Source organism: Pinus tabuliformis, chromosome 5_1, assembly GCF_031772625.1.
Source record: "Pinus tabuliformis cultivar Carrire ecotype Pingquan chromosome 5_1, CPIR1, whole genome shotgun sequence".
Lineage (NCBI taxonomy): Eukaryota > Viridiplantae > Streptophyta > Pinopsida > Pinales > Pinaceae > Pinus > Pinus tabuliformis.
In genome coordinates this window covers 212,552,812-212,575,166 of record NC_142305.1, presented here as the reverse complement: position 1 = coordinate 212,575,166, position 22,355 = coordinate 212,552,812, and the positions used below count along the sequence as shown (strand labels likewise).

Below are 22,355 nucleotides of genomic sequence, written 5' to 3'. Positions count from 1 at the left end.
ATTAATCTTCAGCAGCAATTGCTTTTACAAGGAGTTATTTTATAGAGAAACGGAAAGAAAACACCTCAGACTTTCTCTTTGAGACCTTCTAACACTTTGGAGACCCTACTCCCACTTCTGTGTCACCTCTGCATCACTCTGCATGGCCCAGCGTGGCTCTGAGTGGCTCTGCGTCCCTCTGCGTCAGCTTGTGAAGGCTCTGCGTCTCTACTCTGGACTGCGTCTCTCTCTGCGCTCTCTCCCATTGTCCCTGCGTCACCTCCTCCTCTGTCGCTACCTGCTGCTGATGCCCTCCTCTTCCTCCACCCTGCAACTCTCCCTCTAAAATCGATCTCCTCTACTTGAGAATTGATTTTCCTTGAGATACTGAGTATCTGTCGGTGTGTCTCCAAATGATCCTCAAGTCTTCTCTTATACTTTTCCTATTGATGAATCAACAGCTGAGGTTAAGTCCCTAATCAACTGCTAAGCTTAAAACAGACTTGATCCTCGTCTTTTAGAAGCTTCTCACCCTTATCTTTATTAATACCCAATAATATTTTTATATTCCTATGTTTAGACTTAGTAAACCATTAAAAATATTAATTATTTTAATAACTCCTCATCCGGGTGTAATTTCTCAAAATGATTTCTGGGTTTTGGAAATCTCATGTGCCTTAGCCTCTCCTCCAAATTTCAAGGCTAGAGCACATCTGGTGCTACCAAAAATCAAAAATAGTCATCAACCAAAAGCATACACAGAGGCCAATCTCTCTTGGAGAGCCAAAATTCTTATTGCTCAGTTAAGGACTAATTCTCATCAACTCCGTTCTGAAACACGGCGCACGAAAAGGCTAAAAGAAGTATGGGAGGAAACAGTATATATTTTTTGTTCTTCTGGAAAAGTGTAAACAAAAAGAATTTCATTTTAGAATGTGAGGCCTTCAAAGACAATAGGGAAAGTTATGCATATATGCTGGCAGCTAGTTCTTGGGATAATCTATTTAGCAAGGGGTGTAAACAAAAAAGCATTTCATTTTAGAATGTGAGGCCTTCAAAGACAATAGGGAAAGTTGTGCATATATGTTGGCAGCTAGCTCTTGGGATAATCTATTTAGCGAGGGGTTTGTCGAGAACCTGGGAGCATTTATTGTGAAGCTTCACAGAAAAATGGCCGAATACATCAAGCAAATGAAGAAGAAATCTGTCCCATAGGCTATCTTTAGCCTCGTGGAAATTAATATAGTTTCTTTGTTTCTTCTTTCTATATTATTAATAATAATAAATCATTAGGAAATTAAAATCAAAGTTCAAGGTGGGGGGAGGGGCAAACCGAACCCCACCTTCTCAAGTTACTTCGCGAAACCAGAAACACAGGCCGAGACCACGACCAAGGGCATCGAGCCCATCGACACCCCCTATGAAGCCCCCGCGTCCAAACTCTCCCTGTAGTCGAGCAACAAGACCGAACCACAAATCGACCTGCCTTCTCCTCTCAAATGTTACCATGCACTGACCCTCTCTCCAAACAGTCAAGACCACAGTACACTCCATGTTAAATCTGCTCGCTACTACGAAGCTCCCCTGCTCCAAAACTCCATCTGCATCCCACATTTCAATCTGAGGCCACATTTTCCCTACACATCCTGGCAGCCCGTAATCGGCCAAGCCCTCCAAGAGCATCGACATCGAGCCCACCATCCCACACTTCACCTGCGGTTTATGCACCCACGAATCGAGCCCATAGTTCTGAGTGTCATCACCACTAACAGCTCCTCCTAAGCCATTCCTTTATTCAAATCCTCGTGGCATACCTTGAAAGTCGATTGATTCTTTTACACCAAGTCCATAGAGCCTCAATTTTGGTAACAGTACAGAGCTAAATGTTCGGGTTGATTTCAAATTTTCACACGTAAATTTGACTTCGCTATCACATTTCCTGAATTTTCACAGCTTGGAACAATTTCATTTACCTTGCACGAAAATTGAAAAGACTAATAAACTGGTGTCATTGACAAAATTTGAGATTAGGTTGGTTTTGAGTCTAATGCAACATATATGGGATGTTAAAATCTACAGCATTTGATTATTGGTGGTGTGACAAAGAAAGAAAGATCTAAACCCTAAAGCGACCAAAATTTAAAAGTATTTATGCATTTTTAGAAAGGTTGCCAAATTATGGATTGGATTTCTCGCTTGGTCATATTTGCAAATTTGTCAACATGTGTTGAACATTATCTATTAGATAGCTCATGTTATGAATAAATCTTGAGCACAAGATTTGAATGCTCTGTCTCTTTGGGATACAAAATTTGCTTGACAATTGACTGAATTGCATAAAAATCAATTTACATAAGTAATACTTCATTTGCTGCTGACTTAAGTTGGAACAAATATCAGATTAGAATTTCCATTTGAAAATTTATTTTCACCATTTGGTACATATCATGGACTTTACTTTTAACGAATCTGATGCATAGGTTCATGTGTTTTCTTCTAAACTGGTATGACTAACTCATGATAACTTTTCTGGGACTTCTTCTTTTGATCCCCACACACACACCCATTGAGTGATTAAAATTTACCTTCTCTAAATGATGACTTATATGTATTTGAGATGGAATTATAATGATGCTAACAGATGCATGAGCAATGGAGAATTTGCTTAATTGAAAGTAATGATCTCATGGTTATTGTTGAATGAGAAATTTATGAAAGGGTTTTAATTGCATTAAATTTGCACTTGGAAGATTTACTTTGATATATTATTCACCTGATTCATGCAATCAATGATATTGTCTTGTTTCTTTTAAATGATGATTTATTTCCATGAAAGGTTAAAGAAATGATATATTATTTTTTCAACACCAAACTCGTGTGATATTTCCTAAATTGACAAGATTTCTTGAAGCGTTTCCAAATACATCGAATTTGTGCAAATATTGGATGATTTGGTTCGAAGGATTTCTTGGAATATTTTGTGACAGTTATCTATCAAGCAATCATACTTTTGTTTCACGCATTTTCAATGAAGTAAATGATGATGATTGTGTATGTTAATGAGCACAAACACATGAGTTCTGCATAAACTTTTAAGCAAGAAATTCCCTTAGTGATATGGGCTAGAGACAAGTTGTGGAGTCTATAAATTACAGCTGGATCTGTCGATAAAACACTAGAAATGTGGTTTGGGACTCATACACGCAGGGAAAACTTGTGACTTCAGAAGGCTGCTCATTAAACTTAAGGTTCGCCTTGTTGGAGGTCTAGTTTACCATTGTTCGTACCCATTTGAGTAGTATTGCATTAGACAGAACTGAACACGAACATCAGTCCATGTATCTTGAGTATATCAGAAGTCACACCAGGGCAAAACCCGAAGCCAACTATTTGCACGCTTGACTGTTATAGCGCACTGAAAACAGCCTTTGGGAAGATTACACTCTCGTATAAGCCTCACGTAAAGTATATTTGAGCGCTATAGCACTAGACACGCCCATACTACGAGCCATTTCTTGCTCAGAAAAAACATTTGTTGACTCACACCACTCTAACAAATATTCACTATTTTAAATCATGGGCTTGAAATGAATGTATCCTTACCTATGCTGCAAATTTATTTTATTGATGTTTGGCATGAAAGAATCAACAAACAAATCATCATCATACCACAACCTTAGGAATATATTAACATTTAATCCAATTCACAGGATCATTCATACCCAAAAATATTTGAATCGAAAACAAGCATAGAGAAACCCCCCTTAGGCTAGGAAAAACACACATACAAAACCTAGAAGTGAAGGGCAAGGCCATCAAGGTGGCAGTGGATGGTTTGCCTGTTAGTATCCCTAGGTACTCCCCTTGGTGAGATTGGGACATTTGCTCTAGGGAGAATTCGAGCAATAACAGCTTCCTCAGGGGTTATTTAGCCAAAGGAATCCTTGGGTCACTTACTCTCCAAGACGTTTTGGGGAAGCGTCCCTTCTTGTGATAATATCCATCACAGAACAACAGGGAACAGCCACTAAGGTTACAGCGATGGTGGATCTCATTGCTGCCCTTAACCTAGAGTGCCCAACAAGGCTTTGCACTAGGCTGCTAAATTTTTGCAGTAACAGTAACAATAAATTTTACTAGCATATATTCAATTTTCTAATTGCTAAAACTATTATAAATGTTGATTTATTTAATATTTTCTATTCATTTTTCTTTCATAGGAAGGGGCATATGGCATAGGAATCTATTTCCCAAACAGATAGATATTCAATCCCTTTTGGAACAGAACACGAATTATCCAAGATGCATCCAAGAATGATCTAAATATTATACATATCAAGGAATATCTAAGGGGAAGAGGAAATGACTCAATAACATAGGCAAGAAATTCTTTTAGAATCAAATTCATAAGAACTCTAATAAAAGTAAGTTAGTTCCCTGATTGAAAAAACACAATAAAATATGAAAAGGGAGCAAACATATAGATTGAAAAGGACACAGAAAACCAAAAAAAAAAATCCTAACACTAGTTTCTTACTCTTGGGTTTTATAAGACACGACTCCCAGTTCATGATACACAAGAGGATCTGTAGGGCAAATCCTTTTCGCCTGCATGAAAAACTGGAAATAGGAAAACTTTAGTTAGTCAACGCACTCCTTAGAAGCCAGAGATAAAAATAAATGCTAGCTATACTAATTTGGAGAAAATATGCTTTGATATCATATACAATTAACTAAGCACCTTAAATTTCTATGTGTTACCAAAGGCACAAATATTGTATTTAAATTCTTGACAAGACTGTAGATTTTCCCCAACCATAAAATGTAAAAATTATGTTAAAAATGGATATCCATTGAAATAAATAAAAGAGAACTCTGAGAACATCAGAGTTAGAAGTGTTTAATCCATAGCAATAAACATGGAGGAAAACTCTATTTCGGAAGAAAATATTTCCACTAACTTTGGAAAACTAAGAAAAGGTAGTTTTTTTAAAAGTGTGGCCAAGAGAAGAGTAACCAATAAAAATATCCCATGAAAAAGAAGGGAAATTTGACTCCAACCATAAAATGCTGTTTGGGAAACGACAACATTTACGAGGGTTTGATCAACATTTATGAGATACAACTTACCATGACTAGTAAGGATCACCATCAGATGTCAAGCAGCCTGCACCCATCGGCCAGATGGGTAGGAAAAAAGATGCATGACTAGGGCATACTCCTGATTGGAGGTCCCTCATCTCCAGGAGCTCACTAGGTTAATTCCTCATCCCTGGGAACTCAACTAGGGGGGAAGAGCACACATCTCAGTGTTCTTGATCAACCGGGTCCTGAACCCAAAAGAGTTACATCCCTTAATCCAACCATATCTCTGAAGACTAGAAATTTCTTCTTCGGAAGTGCTTTGGTAAGTGTATCAGCAATCTACTCATCAGTCTAAATATGCTGGAGTCTCACTACTCCTCTCTGTACCATGTCTCGAATGAAATGATATCTGATTTAAACGTGCTTGGATTTGTCATGAAATACAGGATTCTCAGACAATTGGATCCAACTCATATTATCACAAAATATCACTTTAGTATCCAGGACTTGCTCAAATAACTCTCCAAAGAGTTTTCTTAACCATACAGCTTCACAACTAGCTAAGCTAGCAGAAATATACTCAGCTTTTACTGCAGTGCAACTGATTTCTATTTCCTACTCATCCAAGAGATCATGGTAGATCCCAAACTAAAACAACATCCTGAAGTGCTTTTTCTATCCATAATGTTGCCTGCCCAATCAGCATCAGTATAACCATGCAACTTTATTTTTTCAATAGTATATCGAAGACCAAAATTAGTTGTCCCATGCAAATATCTAAGCACATGCTTAGCAACAACCCAGTGATTATGTAAATGCTCGGTCATGAATTGACTGAAGGTGTTTATAGCATAGCAAATATCAGGACGAGTGTTCACTAGGAACATCAATGCTCCAATCAAATGACGATACTCAGATGGATCAGATAAATCAGATCCAGCTTCATCACCACAGAGTTTCTTGAAGTCATCTCCATGGGAGTGCTCATGGAGTCATGGATTTGCACTCTACCATCCAAACCTTTCCAATACCTTTACAAAATACTTCCCTTGGGAGAGGATAATTTCACGGGGTCTCTATCAGACCTCTAGGTCCAAAAGGAAGTGCATCATCCCAAGGTCTTTCATTTCAATTTCAGATGCAAGCTCCCTCTTTCACTGAATCATCAGAAGTTCATTACCTGTCAAAAGCAGATCGTTAACATATAATACCAAAATCAAAGGCATACCTTGTACAACTTTGAAGTAGAGGTTTGGATCAGCACTGCTCCTTGTGAATCACAACTTTACTAAGTAGTTCTCAATGCAAGAATACCAAGCCCTAGGGGCTTGCTTTAAGCCATAGAGTGCTTTCTTCAATCTACATACATGGGTTCTTTTGTCATGTACCTTCCATACTTGGTGCTTTTTTGATTCTTCAAATGATTGAGGTTCACTTTATATGATAGAACTCATAGCAACAACATAGTTTTGATATCGACTGGGCTTCTTGCTTTCTCTCAAAGTGCCCCTGGGAGCAGTATGTTTTTCAGCATCTTGTAGAGTATCACGAAGCGATAGAGGCATATTCCTATATGGAGGAGGATCTAATGGATCCATAGGCTCAACAAGTTCATCTAGGTCCTCATGATCAGGTTCATGGGTAGAGGAATCCACATCATCATTTGTTTCTTTAAAAGAGATAGGAGGACTAATTCTTACTTTTTCAAGAGTTGCATCTTCATCAAATGTTACATCTCTACTGAAGTCTATTGTTCTTTAACCAGGGATACAAATTCTAAATGCTTTAGAATCTTCCAAATATCCCACAAACATACGTTTCTTACCTGAAGCCTCAAGCTTGCTCCTCTTTTCTTTTGGTACATGAAAATAAACAGGACAACCAAAGATCTTTAAATGACTAACACCAAGTTTCGTGTTTGTGAATACTTCTTCAGGAATCTTGTCATATAATGCTCAATGAGGAGTCTTGTTCTATACATATACGACAATGTTGGCAGCTTCTCCCCATAGGAACTGTTGACCATTGGAGTAGCACCTTTAGATTTTTTTAAGACTCAATGCCCAAGGGTGTATCAAAAGCTTGAATGTACCATCAGAGTTCATCATGTCATTAGAGTTTTTCAACTCTACTTCTTCTTCCCATCTTTTTTTGTTGTACTAAAATTCCACAAGCCCTGCAAGGACAATGTAAAAGTGATACTAGTATAAGGAGTCGAGTCATGTAACAAACCTAAGTAACTCCGGACCTTGTCATCAAGTGAGTTTACTCTAGGAATTTTTTTTCACTTGGTTAATTATCATATCCTTACGAGGACTTAATAATTAATTGAGTTTTTTTCCTCTAAGCATCACCCCAAAGCTAGAGTGCAGCTTGATGGTCAGGCCTTGGGTGAGTCCTATTGTCTAGGGTCATTGTATATTACGATACTAGATCACACAAAAAAATTCGTGGAATTTGATTAGGTCTAAAGGGTGATTTTTTAATTTTTAAAATTTCTCGAGGGTGGAAATTGGAATAAATTTTGTATATGAAATGTAATAAGTGATGTCTAGAGAATTTGTATGGGGTATGTGTGATCATAATTACACCTCACCCTCAACTTTCTACTATGACACACTTTGAGGCTATGTTGCAGGAAACGTAGGGCAGGAGGGCGTTTCCATACGGAAACGAGTACGAAACACTGAAACGCGTGTGGTACAGCCGTGAAACGCATTTCAGGCCGTACTGCCATGTTTCACAAAATTGAAACGTGGCCAGTACGGCCAAAAACGCGTTTCATAGCCGTACGACTCACGTTTCGGCATTTTACTTGTGTTTTTTGTAATTTGTTTTCTAATTTATTTTTAGGTTATCCTAGTGACTTCTAGTTGCTTGTAGATGCCTGTCTAAAGTTATAAAAGTGAACTTTTGCCCTAGTGTTGATATGCAGTTCATTAGGAAGTTTGAGGCATATGCAGTTCATGGTAATGTTAAATTCTTAAAGTAAAAGTGATATTCTCATTTATTTTTCATTTTCATCCTTTTACTTAAATATTTAACATTACCATGAAATGACTCAGGATGTTTGAGAGTGGTTTTGCCCTCATTGGATTTCATATGGAGAAAGTAGAATTTTAGATCTCACTCAAAATCCAGCAGACTTTTTTGTTTTTCAGGATTTCAGGAATGGGGGGATTGCAATGTTTCCATTGGATTTTATCATGTACTAGGGTATGGAAATTTCTCATGGTTGATTTTGGATATTTTTATTTTCATTATGTGATCATTCATGAGTAAATGTGATGTAAATTTAGAGACTTATAGTTTATGCATTGACAATTGACAATTTTATCATAATGTAATAAATTAGAATGTATCATATATGCTTTATGATTGCACCTATTTCTTAAATGTCCTAATATATATATATATATATATATATATATATATATATATATATTCGCGTTTCCCCATTTCCAAAATTTGGGGAGGTCGCGTTTCATATCGCTTCCCGTTTCGGAAACTCATACCCGTTTCCCCATTTCGTGCAACCTTGCTTTGAGGGGTTAAAAATGTGTTCCAGGCCCTCAAAACCCATTTTCCTAAGTTTAGTGGAAAATCTAGCAATAAGTTAAACCAAAAATAAATTAAATGGAGAAAAATAAATAGCTCCATGTGACAAAATGATATGCAAATGACTTGGAAATTATCTCAAGTGAAAGGAATGAGTCAAAAGACAAGTGGAGGATGACTTGGCACCCTGTATCATAAATACATGGCCCACTCAAGGAAATCGAATTTCTGGCAATAAATGAGGAAGTTGCTTACATGGAAAATTTGAATTTGTGGAGTTAATGCACATTTGGGAGGATTTGGGAGAATATTTGGCAGGGATTTTTGTGCGCAATTGTCCCCACATGGGTCCCTACACTTCTACACTTGTCATGTCATCATGGAATTCGATTTTGCTTGAGGGATTCTTGATGCCACTTGGGAAATTCGAATTTGCATGAAGGAGCATTGGGATTGTCAGCCATTTGCTTTGGGATTATCACTATTTGCATTAGGATTGGCTCCCAAACTTCTATATAATAGAGCCATGGGCTCTCACAATGTATCCAATGAAAACGAGCTATTGTGCTTAGGGAATCTCTGCTCTTATGTACAATTATGTTCTATTGCAATAAAAGACTTTGGGGTTCACTTATGAGCTGTTGTTCTTATTGAGCATGGTAATATCTCGATCATTGTGCTTCATGTTTCTACTTATGTTATTATGTCCATGATTTCCATATTACTTTTAGAGATTTGTTAATGTGTAGCTATCTCACATTGGCATTTGGTTTTGATAGTTTTCTCTAGATAGAGAAAGTTTTAGTTTATTTTCAAATAAATCTCTAAGATCTCTTTATGATTGTATTTATTTTAACCCATGTGGATCTAATGTGTATTTGAAATTGTGTACAGACATCTCTTGGATCAAGCCTCAACCGTGGGGAAATTCTTGGAGGAATCATCCCACTCTTGAGAAACTTCATTGAAGAACCCGCATTTGTCATCTCCCAAGGCCACATCTTACGATTTTGTGTTGCAGGAATCCATGGCCTTTAGCTTGTATTTCAAAAACCAATTTCATTTAAAATTATTTGTCTCAATTTCTTGTGCTAATAACAATTTTATTTTGCTATTTGAAGAGCATGTTGAAAATTAAGCAAGAATTGGAGTTTTGCTCCAATTCCTTAGACTAAATTTTGTAGAATATTTGTAGATTATATTTGTTAACATTTCTCTCTCCTTTCCACTAAGTTTGAGTGTTGGTTTTGCAGAGAAAATTCAAATGTATTATGCTCACTCTTTGTGTTGACAGGGTTGAGGAAGTTAAAGCTTGAAACTCTAACTATTTGTTGTAGGACCATGCCACAATATAGAAACAAATACATGCACAAATATCAAACACATCAACACGGATATTTTTGGAAAATTGTCCCCGGAAAAACCCAATGTGGGAAAACCGATGCAGCAGAGGAGGATTTTATTATTAAGCTTTTCTCGAGTACAACTAGGGTGTGAAACTGGCTCACCCAATAGAGACAAATCCTCTGGTGCCTCCCCTAGGCTCAACATCTATCCAGCTAGCCTCTGTGCAATGCCTAGACCCTCTGCATCAGCATCTACCTCACTGCGACAACACTTGTGCTCTCTATGTCGCCCATGCAGGCCCTCAAGTGACTGCACTGCCCAGCTGCCTCTACGTCATCATAAGTAGCTCTACGTCTGCCTCTCTGAACTCTGCTCTGGTCCTCCAGTACCGTTCTTGCCTCTCTGTTATGTACTTGCTACCTCTTGCTGCAATCCAAACCTCTAGTTCGAATTTCTCAGCAAGCCCTGCTCCATAAATTGAACTAACTGGTCTCCCTCAGTATATCTCCAACTGACCCTCAAGCCTTTTATTATACTTTTCCTGTTGATGAATCAACAGCCGAGATTAAGTCCCTAATCAACGGCTAAGATTAGAATAGACTTGATCTTCGTCTCTTAGAAGCTTCTCATCCTTATCTTTATTAATACCCATTAATATTTTTATTTTCCTAAGATAGACTTAGGAACTCATTAAAAATATTAATTATTTTAATAGCTCTTCATCCAAATGGAATTTTCCAAAATGATTTCTGAGTTTTGGAGATCTGATGTGTTTTAGTCTCTCCACCAATTTTCATGGCTAGAGCACATCCGATGCTACCCCAAATCAACATATATAGGCAAAGACTCTCATTACTCTCGAACCTAATGACAAACCTTATTTGAATCTTATCAATGAATTTGGATTTGAATCGAACTTCATCCTTGTAGAACCTAGACTTGAATGTGAACCATGTGACATAGGCTAATTCCCTAAAGGTGTTTTGACCAATGTTGTGAACATCGTAAAAATCGGCAAAATATTGGTAAAAAATCTGCAAACATCGGCTAGCCCAAAAAATCGTGATTTCGAGATAAAATCGGGATGTTATCGAGATGTTTGCAACACTTGTTTTGACATAGTCGGTTGACTGATAAACATAAAATAGGTTGTTGTCCCCACACTTTTGTGTAGTCTTTACAATCTGTCATTGTTAATTTTTGGTATGTTCTATGCTAGAGCAATTTATTTAAATTTTCACAGTTAGCAATCACATCAGCATTACGATAAACTGCAGATAGAACATAAATATAATATGCAGAAGACAAGCCAAGACAAGAGGACACAAGATATGGCGCAAGCCAGGGACAAACCCCACAATGTGTGGGGAAACCCCTTGATCAAATCTTCTTTTATCTTCAAAGTTCAGCAGAGAAAGAGAGAGAGAGTACAAATATACAAGACTGATATTTATGACAGCAGTAGAAAAGACGTGACCAGAGAAGACAATGCTGGTCGTACAGGACAGAATTTTCCTCTGAAGATCATACATCTGGTATCAACAGGATGTTCAGCAAACTAAGCCAATCATGATCAACCTTTGACCCAAAACATCTCCCAGAACTCTGATGTCTTTCGCTGCACTAGTTGTCACTGCTTCAGCAGTTAGGGCACCAAACATTACAGCACCAATCCTCCAACAGTCATCAAAACAGCCTTTAACCTTAGTAGTATTAACTCACAAGACAGCTCCTAGATTATGCTGATGATCTGGGCATATATGAGCCCTTAAACACTCATGAACAAACCTTGATTGTGGTGTTATCGCCTGTGGCCTAACACACAGTCTTCCTGTAGCTTCCAGGTGGCATAACGTTATCCTTGATCCTTCAAAGATACCCCAACAGATCTGATCTAGAGCTCCTCTAACTCGGCCCTCCTACAAGAAGAAAACACAGTCACAAAATGATGCCTAAACAGTCCCTTACCTCATGCTGTCAGCAGAATTGTTCTTGCTGCGTTTAGGGCTCCTTTTGCTGCGGCTTAGGGTCAGTCGATGACTGTGTATTATGGCTCCTCAGATCTGCTGCTTATACTGCTTCCTTAGCTGCGAATTAGTTCTCCTCTTAATTGCGGCTAGGTCTTCAAGACCTATAGTTGTACCGAGACCTTGAAATATATGTATCGAGACTCTTAAGATAAGTGTTGAGACTTCTTCGATGCTCTGAGATAAATACTGAGGCTCTGATATATACTTCGATGCTCAATGAGACTTTTGAGACATATGCCGAGACGAGACTTCTGATATATGTATGCCGAGACTAGAAACACCGGGACTTCTGAGATATATATACCGAGACTAGATACACCGAGATTCATGAGATATAAATGCCGAGATTTTCCTTCGAGATATGAGCTTCTGATATATGTATGCCGAGACTAGAAACACCGGGACTTCTGAGATATATATACCGAGACTAGATACACCGAGATTCATGAGATATAAATGCCGAGACTGTCCTTCGAGATATGAGCTTCTGATATATGTATGCCGAGACTAGAAACACCGGGACTTCTGAGATATATATACCGAGACTAGATACACCGAGATTCATGAGATATAAATGCCGAGACTGTCCTTCGAGATATGAGCTTCTGATATATGTATGCCGAGACTAGAAACACCGGGACTTCTGAGATATATATACCGAGACTAGATACACCGAGATTCATGAGATATAAATGCCGAGACTGTCCTTCGAGATATGAGCTTCTGATATATGTATGCCGAGACTAGAAACACCGGGACTTCTGAGATATATATACCGAGACTAGATACACCGAGATTCATGAGATATAAATGCCGAGACTGTCCTTCGAGATATGAGCTTCTGAGATAAACGTCGAAGCTCTATCCTTTACTGTGTATTGAGATATATGTGACCATTCATTGTATATTCGATGTCTGTAATCCAAAGACTTGTGTATGAGTAATTGCTGAGCATACAGAAGATGACAACGTATAGAGTTCATTTGTTGTGCGTAGTTGCTTCCATTGCCAACGTTCAATATTCATCACTGTGCGTATAAGAGTTGTGCTGTCGGATTCATTATAGATTAGGGCCTGCGTGCCTCGTATCCAACTCTGTCTGTTGCATCAACCTTGGGCAACTGTATCTTTTGGTTCTCTCCTTCCAAAAACCCAGACGTGGAGAGGAGATCACCTCAAGAATACATGTCCAAAATGACTTCGAATCCTCACCAATTTATACTAAAAATGTATAAGTGAATAGACATGACGTTTGGGCTTCTAGAGCCTACATAAGAGCTGGTCGGCTTGATAATAATTACATAAACAAAATAAATTCATATCTCCATAAATACTTATCGGAATCGGATGTTCTTTGGATCAATCCTACACCTCTCGACAAGAGGGATCCAATAAAAATATCAGCTGCCAGAAATAAGCTAACCCACATGGAGTTTGGCCCTAGTTGTCAATTTAACAGTCATAAAGGACAGTGAGCTGTTTTCAGCTATAATTCCTGAACCAGGCATCTAAAATACTAAATAACTTCACATTTTGTTAGGAAAATTTTAGTAGACTAAAATCCATAGGTCATGTGCCAAATTTAATTTATTTCGGCTACTAATATCTCTTATTATAAATCTGCATTGTTTTAGCACTGTTTTACAGCAGGACAGAAGACATTGAAAACACCTCCACCCCATTGATTCCATAGAAGGAACTAGACAAAGGAAGTGGGGCAACTCTTGTAGACACTATGCAAAATGAGACCGCTTCTCTTAAAATCCAGCAGAATGCAAAATTTGGTAATGCTAAATTGCATCTCTTGAACTAGTACTTAGAGTGGATTTTATATCACAGGACAGCGTGGCAGCCAAGCAGAGATTGGGGAGCTGTCAGGCATTTCTTCGTTTAGCAATTATTATAGCAGCTCAATCCACCAATATATAGAACAAACATATTGCATCTCTTTTCATATGCTGGTGACATGTTTGATTTGCAAACACCCATGTTCACATTCAGCCTAGCAATAGCAGAGATTCCAGCTTGTCCACATGCAGATTTTAACGAGTGCCTGTTTGTCATGATGACAAAGCACAGGGGAAATAATCAAGGCAGACAACTGGAAAGAGGAGTGTTTTGTGGCTTAACAATGGCTATATCAATCCTCTTGACTACTGGATAAATAAGTCCTGCGCCAGTTCAGATTAGTGTTCACATATGCTTGAAGATGTCATTAATGTACAAGTTCCAGGGTTCCCCCTCAGAAATTTAATATTTCATTCTTTTATTCAGTGATCAAGCACAGAGGATCTCAGATTTATTATGTGATGCATGTTTTGACCTAGAAGGCTCTTCTTTCTTTGTTCCATTTGTAGTATTTTAAAGGGTTTGAACTTGTGAGTAATTCAAGATCACTACAAGGCTTAGTGTGATCTATCCATTGAAGGACAATGGTCACATGGAAGGGAGTGCCAAAAGGTCTTCATGTCCCATTCGTTGGTGTAATCTCCAAAGGATGCAAGTTAAAGCCCCGTAGAGCATGTGAGATTATGTATTATGGTGTCCTAGGCCTCTAATGGTCAACCATGGCTGGTCCCTTCAACACCCACTCTTAGCTCCTTCCATCCTAGATAGCATTCGAGGACATGGAGTGGATCTCATTGGGACACATGGTTTAAAAGCAGCCTTTGGTTATGTAGGGCTGATTGCACTTGTAAGCCCAATCTAGCCCTCCTCTTGCGCACCTACATCTTTCCACATGGTCATGTCCCATGGAGTTTGTATGCATTCTTGGCCTTGGTACAATATTCATCATACAGTTCTCAACATGGCAGTTTCACAATTCTCAACATTTCATGTTTCCCGAGGTAGTGCACAGATCCCAATGCATAGGGTCCTAGGATCAAAAGATCAACATGGTCTCAAATTGGTTAGAATAATGTATAAATCAGTGTATATAATATCGCGATATTTTCGGGGAGACGAGATATCGCTGAGAAAATATCGCGATATTTTGTCTCCCCGAAAATATCGCGATATTTCTGAAATATCGGCGATATCTCGAGGAAATATCGCACTACGGCCTAAAATATCGCCGGGAGACAGCAAAAATTGCTGCTGCGGCTATAAAAGTCCAATTTTTTTCAATCATTTTCATTTCTGATTTCTGGAGAAGGGGAGAGCTATGTGCTTGCTACCAATGAGGGTTTGAGTGTTGAATAGCTATTATCACCACCAACAACGAAGATTTTGTTGATCTAAGATTCTAAGCTTGAAGAACAGTGAGACAATTTCATTTCTTCCATTAACAGGTATGTTCAAATAAACCCCTATGTTAATGAACTTTTTGATAGTTTTATGATTATTCTTGCTTGCCTATTTGCCTACAATCATTTTGCTTGATTTTTTTTCCATTTGCTATGATTTTCATGCCCATGAGCAAATGCAAGGGTTTTCTCCATATTGGGAGACCAAACTCCATTTTTGTTTTAAACTTTCAAATACACCCTCTTATTTTCATTTATGGTTATTCATTGAATTCACATTGCAAATAATGTAGCAAAAAAATTATTTTTTAAAATGACGTGGTTATTACTTATTAATTCCATTTTTTTTTTTGGTGCCCCAGGTTTGAGTTAGCTCACTACAAAATTCAAATATGCCAAAAGCCTTGGACCCATTTTGGGAGTATGGGGACCCTGATGGTAGGACAAATCGGGCATATCTTACATGCAAATTGTGTGGGACCAAGATGACAAGAGGGGTTACACGACTGAAATACCATCTGGCTAGACTCACTAGACATGATGTTGGGATTTGTACAGTTACTAGTCTGAAGCTTATACAAAAATCTCTTGAGGCAATTGATGAAAAAGACAGAAACAAGGAAGAGACAGAAAGAAACAAGGCTAAACGTGCAGATAGATCTTTCGGGATATCTTCTCCTGATTTTGATGTTGAGGGTAGTGTGAGGGGCTCCACAACTGTCACATCATCACCTGCTATTGCTAGTGCGAGATCATCATTTTTTGTTCCACGAACAGGTCATGGATCACAACTTGGCATAAAATCGCTTGTTAAGTCATGGGAGTTGTCTTTTCTGGAGCGACTTACCTCTCAGCATCACCAAAACCAATCCATTTTGGCAGCCAATGTGTGATGTTATTGTTGTTGTGGGCCCAGGGTACAAAAGTGCTACATATGAGGAGTTGCAGGGGCCAATTCTTCAAGAAGAAAAGCAGGACATCAACTCTAGATTGGCGGAGTTGAAAAAAACATGGGAAGTTATTGGATGCACAATGATGTCTGATGGTTGGATAGATAGGAAGGGTAGGACCCTTCTAAATTTCTTGGTACATTGTCCTAAAGGTACCATGTTTATTAAATTGGTTGATGCATCAGAACATATCAAAGATGCAGCAACGATATGTGAGTTGTTAGATGGGTTCATTCGGAAGATTGGTGGGCAGAATGTGGTGCAAGTCATAACAGAGAATGCAGCTAATTATGTGTCTGTCGGAAAGATGCTTATGGAGAGGCATCGCACATTGTTTTAAACTCCGTGTGCAGCACATTGTCTCGATTTGTTGCTTGAAGATATAGGGAAACTCTCCTTCATCAAGGAGGCGGTTGATATGGCTAGGAGTGTCCCCAAGTTTATTTATAACCATGCTTTTGTTCTTAGCCTCATGAGGAAGTTCACTAGAAACAAGGAGTTGCGGCGTCCTGCAATCACACGTTTTGTCACAAACTTTATTACTCTTTAGTCTTTTCTTCGATGTCAGTTCCAGTTGAAGCAAATGTTTGTGTCTGATGACTGACATAATTGTAGATACCGCAGGAGAGAGGACGGGAAAGCCATTGCAAAAATGGTGTACTCTGAGACATTTTGGCGTGGAGTAGAAGAAGCATGCTCAGTTAGTGAACCTATAGTAAAGGTTCTCAGATTGGTAGATGGGGAGAAGCCTGCAATGGCTTATTTGTATGAGGCTTGGATAGGGCCAAGGAGGCCATTCGTTCTTATTATGCAGACAAGGATTTTGCTGGCCTTGATAGGCATATGATGTTATGGGATGTGATTGATAGTCGGTGGACAGGGATGCTTCATCAACCCATTCATGCAGCAGCACTCTTCCTCAACCCCGCATTTTCATACAAATGCGGCTTTGATTTTGATGGCGAGGTGATGGAAGGGCTCCATTCTTGTTTTCATAGGATGGTACCTGATCCTGAGCTTCGTAGCAAAATCAATCGTGAGATACAATATTATCGGGATTGTGTTGACCTATTTGGCTTTGATGATGCTATTAGGGAAAGGACCCTCTTCATGCCACGTAAGTGACAAGTCATCACTCATTAGAAATTAAAATTTTCAATTTAGAATTTCCTTACTTATAATTCTATTTTTTTTAAGTTCAATTATGTAACTTTTATTTGAAAGTTTAATTGTGTTTAAAGTTTTTGAATTTTTTTTCTTTATTTTGTTGTAGATATTTGGTAGCGAAGCTATGGTGCAAGGGCACCAAATTTGCAGAAATTGGCCATAAGAATCTTGAGTCAAACATGTAGCTCTTCAGAGTGTGAGTGCAATTGGAGTGTATTTGAGAAGATACACGCAAAAAAACGCAACAGGTATAACTTTGAGCTCTAGCCTTCAGTTGAGCAATTACACTTATTGTAATTTTTAATTTTTAATTTATGACCTTCAAGTGTCAAGAGTCAAGAGTCAAGACTCATTAGTTTTTTTGACACTCTTACAGGTTGGAGTTCGCACACCTCAATGATTTAGTGTATGTGCATTACAACATCCGACTTCGAGTGAGGCAAATAGAAGCACCGGTGGATCCAGATGCCATTTCCTTAGACAATATTGATGTATTGTCTCAGTGGAGGGTGGAGTCTGAGGAGCCCATCTTGGAGGAGTCACCTTCATGGTTAGAGCCAGATGATCCATTAGAACAGGGGCAGCAAGAGGAGGAGGACTCGGAGGAGGAGCAGCACTCGGAAGAGGAGAAGGAGGACACTATGGGAGCATCAGCATCAACACCATATACTATAGATATAGGAGAGCACAGCTCCATACCTAGCACTCATTATTTGACATTAGGTGCAGAGGCAGGGTCAGGGCCTTCTACTACTAGGGGCAAGCCTGGCAAACAGCCCATCATGTTTTCCCGTAAAAGGGGGAGAGGGCAGTGATTTCAGATAGATAGCTGCTAGTTTTATTTGTTATGCTACATATAACTCATGATGATGAGATACTTTTATATGTGTGATGTTATTTTGTATTGGTTCTCCACATTTGAGTCCTTGAGTGGACAATTATCAGGGATCAGCAGGATTTGTTATCACCTTTGATGTATCATTTCTATTTGATATCATATATATCAGTGCTTTCTTCATATTTATGTGCCAATGTGTTTATCATGTTGTTATTGCTTTATATGTTTAAAAATCTGAAAAAAAAAAAAATGAATATATTATGTATTTTTTATGCTTGTCGATATTTGCGGATATTTTGCCGATATTTTCGCCAATATTGCCAATAAAATATTTTCTGGACCCTCGCTGATATTTTGCCAATACAAATATTTTCAACACTGGTATAAATGGCATGCCATGTAAAAAAATTGACAAAAGGTAAGTCATCATTCAAAAATTGCAGACTAAAGGTGGTCATCTCTAGGGGGCATGTTGCTTCTAGGTGGCACAAGGGGAAAACTTCGCATGCAGAGTCAAACCTTCTGTCAAAAGTTATGCATAAATACATCCAAACAAAACCATGTGTCAAATTCTTTGTGACTGAGTAGTTTTCAGGCCGCCTTGTTCATGCTGATTTGAGATAACATATAGTTGAATTCGTTAGGTGATTTGATACACATCATGAATGTGAAGGAGATGAATTGCTACCGTTATATTCTATTGTAACAAGAAAAATCAAGCCTGGCATATGCCTTGAAAATAATGTCCTAAGGCCCTGCAACATTGTGGTATTGAGATACATTGATATGACATATATTATCTTAGGCTTCCTAGTGGAATTGGGTTGAAGGAAATTGAAATATTACTATTGTAAAATAATATTTCATAGCATCCCTAAAGCTGAAAGTTTATGGGGATTAGATTTGGGAAACCTTGAGATTGACATGAAATTTTGGAAAATGCATTAATTGTCTGACTCACGGAATTCCTACATTTGAAATATTCTTCTTAAAAAGGGCTTTAACCATTCAAAAAAGCATCCTACACTATGAATATAAATGATTGTTTAATAACAATTCAAAGCTAAGAAAATATAACTGAGAAATGTCATCAATCATCATGTTTCCACAAGTTGTTAAATCCAAAAGCCTAACAATGATAAATGTTCTAAAGCTATAGACATATTCTATGGAGAGAATCTCATTCAAACACAAATAAAATCAATAGAGCACAACTATATCATTAACAAGATTATGTCACTGATATAATAAATTCACGTGGTGTCTCACTGTCTCATGCAAAATCAAGAAATCAAAACTATCACTAAACTTGTAGGGCTTTAGGGACCTTAATTTTTCTATTTTTACATAAGGCAAGGAAAAAATATATATTCATACTTTCATGTAAAGAACTCATGTTTTTTTTCCTACTATGAGACCCATTCAAATGCATAATTCAAACGAAGCCTTCGCCTTCATCAACAGCATGCTGAAATTATCTTCTATATAATATTATTTCGAGCACTAAATAAGGACCTGTTCGGCGATTTTATAGCTGTGTGTCCGCATGTACTCCAACCCAATATATAATGTAGGTAAATGGCACCTGCATTTTCAAATAATTCAATGTGCCGTATTACTCTAGCAAAGCTGTGTAAATAACAAATCATATTTCAAAATTAAGAAACCATTTCTTCTGTAATTAAACCCAAAGCTTTAGAGTATTCATATTAATGTAGTGCAAAACACAAGAGAAAGGAAAGATAAACCCTAAGAAAAATCTCTTTGATAATAAAAAATAGAGAAGTTTTGTTCACCTGCTTGTTCAAGTGAGCTACCTTGAAGAGCAATGCTCCCAATACAATAACAACTATTGAAAGAACTTTACATAACATTCTACTCTATATATAGCTATCCATAAAGAATTTTAACTACCTATGGGCCCACATATAATTAAAGTCTACTATTTAATTTGGGTCTTATTAACAAAGAGGACCCTTTTCACAATGGGTGACTATGAACTAACTATTTAATTTAAGGTGGCCTCATACACTAAAAAGGTATCTAAATAAGGGCATTAGCATAGGACCTTGATATCAACATTATAAAATAGATGGTGTTGAAGGTTCCATTCTCAATAAACATCAATTACAATCAATGAAAAACATAAGAGGAACAAAAGAACATACAAGGAAAATATATTACCAAGAAGCATCAAGGTTTTTTGTTAAAGAACCAGGTCAAAAGACTTCATAATATGATGCAAACAATACAAAGGGACCTCGTCAACACTTCAAGGAAGAACAAAGTAAAACCTTTACAACCAAAGAATGACAAAGATGATGTTGCCAAGGAAACATGCTCAACTCGAGAGAATCCAGTTTATTATTCTTTGAGGAAAAAGTATTCTTTAAACGAGTGGCAATGTAATAAACATAATTATAGCAAACATAATAAATAATAATATTAGTAATAATAATAAATACTAACTGCCCATTAGGGTTAGCCCGAGTGGTCGGGACTCACTTTAATTATGTCTCCTACCTAGATTTGAATTTTGGCTAGCTTTACTCCATATAGTTTGTGGGCTATCATATCGGGCCAGGAAGGTTTTTCTTGGTAGTAGCACTGTTACCACAAAATCTAGCAAGCCTTGGAGTGGGAAACCCTACAAGACAAGAGCAAGACTAAGTGCTAATAATGGGTACAGGTTCAATGTCACCTTAGCCAATACCCCCTACTCTTTACGGACTTTTACTGATGGGAACAGTTTTGGTAGGAAGGAGATCACTTCGAATAGACATGCTAGGTATAGGGCACGAAGTGATCAAGGTAGAACTCATTCAAGAGAGAGACTCAATAATGGTTCAAGGCTTCATAGAAGCAAAAATGCTTTCAAAGAAAATCCCTTGAAAAGGAGGCTCAAGACCCAGAGTTCTGAGATTTTTGATGGTGATATATACCCACAAGGTCAAGGCCCAGGAGAAAAGGCTTCTTATGATCTACTTTTACAGGTACTAAGTTCATACAACCTTTAAGGAAGTCCTCAAGTTGAGGGGAAAAGAACTAGGTCTTCCCTCTTGGAGCAACACCTAGGGCAAGAGGTTTTATGGTTGAAATTTGAGTGGATGCCCACCAAGCTTGGAGAATAGGAAACCTAGACCCTAAGCTTGATTTATAGCCTCTCAAATCACCAAAAAACCTCCTACCTAAAATTTCGCTACAAGCCCTAGATTTTTGCCCTAGCCTTAAAAGGACAGATTTTGGGAGAGAAAATTTAAGATTGATCAACAATGACTTGGGCTAGTGCCTTGCCCTTTAGGCATATGGAGTCAAGGATGAAATAGATAAGCTAGATCCTTTCTAAGGAGGCTAAAAATTGATGCCCTAATGAAAACTTTTAACATTTAACCACTTTTAACAAAAATGGAGTTTGTTGGACAGATTAGAGATTTCCTCCACTAGGAACATTCATTACAAGTTGTACAATGAACTTAACCACGGGCTCTCCACCAATAACCCACAAAGGAATTGGCCAATGCTTGACTTCAGAAATTCGGCTCTATTTCCCCTAGCTCCTCTAACTGTTGACTGAATTGAGACCCCTGTTTGACCCCTCAAATTTTCCCAGAAAATTCTAGGAATTTGGGATTATGATCTTTGCCCAAAACCCAGAAGAACCCAAGAAGGGTTTTCATTGGTTCCAACCTTCAAAAATTGACCCTTTACAGCGTGGCCCTTCTCCAATTTCGAATTTTGTTGTTGTGACCCTAACAATCTCTGCTCTCCCAACTCCAGTAATCCTCCTCAAATGGCCCCCCAAATGATCTCCCAGCACCCCAATTCGAAACTCCCTCAAATAGTGTTGCCCTAACGAGTCTCACTTCAATCACTGTGTAATCATGGATGGGATGACGCAGTCCTACGTGTGATGAATGGGAGTTGCATGTAAGATGGCCCACTTGTCTATAGATGCCCTCTATAATCCTGAAAAACGACCCTCCTGCTAGCAGTGTGAAAAGGAAAGGTGAAACTCCCTCCTTGTGCTGGCACTCCAAGTCCACAAAAGCAAGGATTGAGATCTCCGCTCAGAGACACTCGTGTGCTAAACAACGTTGTAGACTTGGCTTCAACTCAAGCATGCTATGTCAAAGACACAATTTCCGAATAAATG

At 38.1% G+C, this 22,355-nt stretch overlaps 1 protein-coding gene across 2 annotated transcripts in view; it reads right to left on the bottom strand.

The window, feature by feature from the left end:
- Positions 1-22,355, bottom strand: part of APC6 (anaphase promoting complex 6) — a 320,808-nt gene that overhangs the window by 111,907 nt on the left and 186,546 nt on the right. For both annotated transcript variants that reach the window (XM_089431967.1, XM_089431966.1), the window contains exons 11-12: positions 19,718-19,787; positions 4,517-4,599 (exon numbers count right to left, since the gene is read on the bottom strand). In XM_089431967.1, the coding sequence (XP_089288093.1) occupies positions 4,517-4,599; positions 19,718-19,787 (153 nt within the window). The remainder of the gene's footprint in view (positions 1-4,516; positions 4,600-19,717; positions 19,788-22,355) is intronic.